Raw genomic sequence first — 6,000 nt, 5'->3', positions numbered from 1 at the left:
TTATTTTTTTGTGGCAGTTCATTTCTAAATCTGAATGTGACCTGTGTAAGCAGCATAATTTGTCACTAATAATTTAACCACATGATCCTTTTTCATGAGATTTTTCATCACATTTTCCCACCCTTAAGGTGGGGCCCACATAAAATCTGATCCTGCTTGTGCAGAGTGTCCACTTGCAATGGAATATGAAAATTCCTTCTTAGCCGTTAGAAGCACACAACACATGCCCATAACTTCCATTTCCCATTAACTTCACTATATAATATATATGCAACTAAATTTCTAGTTTCTTGGCTATCCTATTCACTATTCAGAGTTCTTATCGGCTAGGCTTCTATCTCCTCCAAAATGGAAACATTAATGGCCAAGTTAATGGTTCTGATTCTTTTCCTATCCATGATTGCACCAAAAAGGGGTAATCATATACATAAATGTTCATGTGTTGTTAAAATATCCACCAATGTTTGTGTATAAATGTTCATTTTTTTACCTAATTGCATTATATTATGATCACATGATGCAGTGTTTGCTGAATATGAGCAATGGTGCATAGCTGATCCGCAAAGCAGCGACGATGAGTTGCAGGCAGCGCTGAACTGGGCTTGTGGAAGTGGAGGTGCAGATTGTAGCAAAATCCAAGTGAACCAACCATGCTATTATCCAAACACTTTGAAAGACCATGCTTCCTATGCCTTCAACAGCTACTTTCAGAAGTTCAAGCACAGAGGTGGTTCTTGTTTCTTCAGAGGTGCTGCCATTACAACAGAAGCAGATCCTAGTAAGTTCTAAATTAAACTGATTCTAGACAAAATATACATTATAAAATATTATAATAATGCTTTTTAAGTAGAACATATGCATGTTCAGATTGGCACAGAGTGCAAAAGCAGATCTAGAAGAATAGAAGGCCATGTGACATTGTAAAAAGTTTAGGAATATTAAAATTGACTAAATGCTTAGTTATATATAACATGTATGCCATCAAAAGGAGGAAAAGGCAAATTAACTTGGCAAACAAGTCAAGGAATCAATCCAAGCTATTAACTGTTACTCCCTCCATTGTTAATTAAAGTGGTATATTAAAATAACCGATGAATCACGAGACAATTTGTCTCAAGATATATCGGTTTTTTCATGTACCACTTTGTTCCAATAAACTACTATTTCAGAACAAGGTATAACGAGTCCTTCTATTGAGAAATTTGTGTAGACGGTAACACAATAATATATATCCTTTGATTGCAGGTCATGGTTCTTGCCACTTTGACTTGATTCCCTAATTGGAACTGTCACTGAAGACTCAAAAATAGCTGCAGCAGAATCTACAGCTTAGATTTTATCTTTTCCTTTCTTTTTATTGAGGCTGTGTAATCCCCATCAAGCATTGTGCTCTTGACTCTATTCTTAATTAATTGAGTTTAATCTCAGTCTAAGACTGAGAAAGTTATTAAATCTTATGCAGATTAGTGTCCAATCTCAAAGAGCTTAATGATATTTTGCAAAATAACTTTTGAGATTTCATAGCCAGTATGCTGCTGCATGGGAGTTTACTTTAAATATGGGGGAAATGAAACGATTGAAAGACAATAAGAGTGCAGGGAAGCTTCACAACTAACAAGGATTCCCTTTGAATGATGAAGATCAGAACCATTTCAGCTTAGGAATAAATTAACATCAATGCACATATATAATTACAAAAACACAAAAGCAAACAATGATAGATCCGCCAAGCCACATATAACAGCCATCTAGTCACCGAAAATGCCGTAAAACAAGCAACGGCAAAGAAAACACTTAGGTGTGGGTAAAGCAGAATAAAGAATCACAATCATGTGAATATTTAAAGGCATTAATATGAAATGGAAAGATCTGGACGATAATGGTGTATGTCTTCACATCTGGACGATAGCCTTTAATGGAAAGATCTTGAAATATCTCTTTTGCATTTTCAAGTCTTCCACTTTTGCACAAGCCATCTATAAGTATGCTGTATGTATATATATTTGGATCAATACCACTCTCTTTCATTTGATTGAATAACATAAGTGCCTTGTCATGTTGTTTCATACTGAACAAAGCATCCAGCAAGGAATTGTAAGTGAATATATCAGCATGTTGACCTCTATCATGCATCTTTTCAAGAAGCTCCACAGCACAAAGGATTCTCCTTGATTTTCCCAAGCCATCAATTAAAGTAGTGTAAGTAAATATGTCGGGAACCAAGTTCTTGCAACGCATCTCTTCAAGGAGATTCAAGGCATCATTGACCATTTTACTTTTGCACAAGCCATTAATCATAATATTGTAACTACAAACATTAGGAGACACACTACTTTGGGCCATTGTGTTGAATACATATTTTGCCTTATTTACCTGCTTAACCAAACAATACCCATCCATTAAGCTGTTATAAGTAACCACATCTGGTTTCACACCATGTTTTGTCATCACAGCCAACACGTTGTTAGCATCTTTGATCTTTCCTTCCTTGCATAGCCCATCGATCAAAATACTATAGGTCCGAACACCTGGAGTAATGTTTTTGAGCATCATATGATTTAGTATATGAATGGCTGCCTTAAATTGACCCACGAGGCACAATCCATAAATCAGAGTCCTGTAAGTGATAACATTGGGAGAAATTCCCATAGCAAGCATTTCAGAGTATAAATGAAAAGCCTCACTTACAAGTGTATCCTTGCAGAGGCTATCAATAATTGCGCTGTACATGACAACATTAGGAACAATCCCATACTGTGGGATCTTTTTCAACACTTGAATAGCAGCTGCTGTGTGTCCGGCCTTACAAAGTCCATTAACCAAGGTCCCATAGGTGACTTCATTAAGCTGAAATCCATGATCCCGCACTATATCATGGAAGTGCATTGCTTTTTCAACATTACCACAGAGACAGAGACCTTTCAGGATTGTTGTGAACGTTATGGTATTAGACTGAAAACCCATCCTGAAAATCTTGGCCAATACAGAGAAAGCAAGCGTCATACGACCCATGCCGCAACAACAATTGATTAAGATGTTTAAAGTAAAAAAGTCGGGAGCGATTCCCCTGGCTTGCAATTGCTGAAAAAGGGAAACGGCGGCGTGGAAATGCTTCGTCTTGGCAAGGGATCCCAAAATCTTGTTAAATTGGATGATGGGAGGAGTACGACGCATAGTGAGCATGCGAGTAAAGGAATCAACAGCATCGTCAACTTCAGCAAGGGATGGAGGCTCAGAATGAAAGTGAAGGCTTGTCCAGGAAGGAGGAAGAGTGGAGAGTGGAACAAAATTAGGGATTTGACGAACAGAAACCATAAACCTTGTTGCATACAACATTGTTGATTCCTTCTGAATTCTGAATAAGAGAAATCCGCTACTGCTTTTACATGTCAATATTTTTATTGGTTTATTTTGAGGGTAGTACTTTTTATAAACTTGCTCCTGCTTTTATTGAAAACTAATGAGATTCATGCATTGTGATAAATTAATTATAGTATATGATAAATATTAAAAATGGTTATATTTTATAGAATTAAATTTTGAAGATGTATCTTGAATTTGTATGGTTTATTTTTTAATTTCTTTATGTGAATGTAATTTTCTAATGACATCTATATTAAAAAGAAAACAAATGTATAGAATTTTTTTTGAATAAGTTATTTTTAATAAGAATAATTAAAATAGTATAAAGTGAAATTACTTATCTTTAATTGGTCTATACAAATCTTTTGCATATTCTATTTTCAAATTTTTTATTAGTGACTTTTCTTTTTGTAACAAATGTTTGAATTTGTTCATCATATTTTTCTTCACAATTACATGAAGAGGTATTCCCTACAATGTTAGTAAATCGTAGTTAATAATTAGTTAAAAAAAATTGATTACATTTATTTTTTTTAAAGTTATTAGAAAAGGAACAATGAATAGCATATCGAAAGAAATATAATTTTAACGATATTAAAATACAATTATATATAAAGTATTATAAAATAATATAAAAATTATATAAAGCAAAAATAATTAAAATATTTTTTTGTAAATTCAACTTTAAAATACAATAAATATGTTTGTTTTGTATCTTTTCATCTAATATAATCATTTCTAAGCAAAAAAGTTCCTCTTTATTTGTAGGTGTTAATGTTTTTCATTGACGAATCACGCGAACTTTGATAAACCAATTGTCTGATTGTTTAGTTATGTAGTCCAAAGAATGATGCTCCATTGAGTAAGTTTGAGATGTTGTATAGTTTCGAAATAAATTTCTTGTGCTAAATTTGATGATATTTGAAGGAATAGTGTGATAAGAGACCTATATAAATAGTCCAGATAGTATGGAATTTGAATATTTATAACGTAAAATTTATTATGATTAATAATATTATTATGACATTTGTAATATGGATATTTATTACATTTAATGAGTTATTTATAGAAATTAATAAATTAATTATTGGGGTTATAAAAATTTATTGTATTGTTTATAACGGTAAGATATAATAAAGATAGGAATATGGATTCAATGTCATTGGTAATTTTGTACCCTAAGTTACATATATTTCTATTACTTGTATATTTTACTTTATTTTTTTTGCTGATTTGGAATAATAGTTGATTTGAAAAAAATTGAATGGTTGATTCTAAAATTTTGCTAAATAAACAATATTGTTGACATGGCATTAGTATGAAGAGAAAGAAGTATTAAAAATAATGTGGGTCAATTTATCCATTTACTTTTATATATTAAGAATAAATAGGTAGATTGAAGGAGCAATGTTCCCAAAATCAAAATATTGAGCTTTAGTCATGAGCACTATACCTCACAATCTCACATCACTTGTAGTACATGTATTTACCTAAAGCAAAATTGAACCTTATATTACTTTCGGCAATAACACTAGTGATGTAGAACTTGAACAATACTAGCTAACACAATGTTGTATGAATACTATAACAAGAAATGAGTAGGTTCAAAACCTTCATGTTTCTTGGATTATTTATAGATGTCACAAAATGTGCAGGCCACTATTATAATGTATTTGGGATTTGGGTTTGAGTGAAGTGTTGTTATTTACCACTTTGTATCTCAATTGGAAATTTGACTCGGCTAGTGTGGTTATCCAAGTTGTCTCTCTTTTTAAGTCTCACCTATCTTCTATCCTCTTCATATTTCATTGCAAAATTCATTGTTGTTGCCTTTGTTGGTGGACGTACACCTTTTGTTTTTAGACTGGGGAGCTCTTTCAATGTAGGAACACTAGAACCTAAATAGTCCCCCAGAGAACACAAGAAAATAGCTAAGTAATATTCATTTACAAAAGAAAAGAATAATTAAAAATACAGAAAGAAAAAGGACATGTTAACAATGAACTCGAGACGAAAAACAATGGAGTAGTAGAACATACTTCCAAAAAGCTTCTCAGCAGACATTTAGTTGCTGAAAACAATCATCAACTATGGATTGCGTTGAAATATATATGGTACTTGCATAAGTATACGCCCAAAATATTAGGATCCCTTGCAAACCAACCTGCAACTGTAAGTGTTTTCCATGCCGAGCTATCAAGGAAAAGTAATAAAGAAAAGAAAACTAGTTGTAGAACAAGTTAACAACTCCATTTATTTGCTCATGATCTCATTGTTGCTGGTTTACAGATACTATTTTTCTACAAACATTGCATTAGGGCATGTAACATCTAAAAAATTGCTTTTATATTAGTAAATCCTTGTTGAGTTGGAAGAGCATCTGACATTAGGAAAAACTAAGAATATAATAACACTTTCTTTGCCTGTTGGTGAAGCACATGGCTATAGCATGTTTAGGGAAACAATAAGCACTTAATTTTACAAAAATTGTTTCTAGAAGTTTGATTCTTAGCTTAACATCTATTAATTATTTTTTTGTGGCAGTTCATGTCTAAATCTGAATGTGACCTGGTAAGCAGCATAATTTGTCACTAATAATTTAACCACATGATCCTTTTTCATGAGATTTTTCATCAC

General features: G+C 32.6%; 2 protein-coding genes across 2 annotated transcripts; one reads left to right on the top strand and one right to left on the bottom strand.

Moving 5' to 3' along the window:
- The first annotated feature begins 210 nt into the window (after nt 1–210).
- Nucleotides 211–1,452, top strand: LOC107608603 (Carbohydrate-binding X8 domain superfamily protein). Its single transcript, XM_016310354.3, has 3 exons — nt 211–415; nt 524–778; nt 1,246–1,452. Exons 1-3 carry the CDS (start codon nt 349–351, stop codon nt 1,278–1,280), a joined length of 357 nt encoding a protein of 118 aa, XP_016165840.1. The 5' UTR covers nt 211–348; the 3' UTR covers nt 1,281–1,452.
- A 174-nt stretch (nt 1,453–1,626) lies between these two features.
- On the bottom strand, nt 1,627–3,402 carry LOC107608601 (uncharacterized). The gene has a single exon (XM_088492764.1). It carries the CDS (start codon nt 3,334–3,336, stop codon nt 1,795–1,797), a length of 1,542 nt encoding a protein of 513 aa, XP_088348890.1. The 5' UTR covers nt 3,337–3,402; the 3' UTR covers nt 1,627–1,794.
- Between the last annotated feature and the right edge of the window lie 2,598 nt (nt 3,403–6,000).

Source organism: Arachis ipaensis, chromosome B7, assembly GCF_059453495.1.
Source record: "Arachis ipaensis isolate K30076 ecotype BB chromosome B7, ASM5945349v1, whole genome shotgun sequence".
Taxonomy (NCBI): domain Eukaryota; kingdom Viridiplantae; phylum Streptophyta; class Magnoliopsida; order Fabales; family Fabaceae; genus Arachis; species Arachis ipaensis.
Note: the sequence above shows the minus strand (reverse complement) of the source record. Positions and strands in the feature narration are given on the sequence as shown.

Excerpts from the sequence above, each read along its gene's own strand:
- LOC107608603 (XM_016310354.3), top strand. The coding sequence starts at position 349 with ATGGAAACATTAATGGCCAAGTTAATGGTTCTGATTCTTTTCCTATCC. Across the intron at positions 416-523 it reads CATGATTGCACCAAAAAGGG|TGTTTGCTGAATATGAGCAA; the intron begins GTAATCATATAC and ends CACATGATGCAG. Across the intron at positions 779-1,245 it reads TACAACAGAAGCAGATCCTA|GTCATGGTTCTTGCCACTTT; the intron begins GTAAGTTCTAAA and ends CTTTGATTGCAG.
- LOC107608601 (XM_088492764.1), bottom strand. The coding sequence starts at position 3,336 with ATGTTGTATGCAACAAGGTTTATGGTTTCTGTTCGTCAAATCCCTAAT.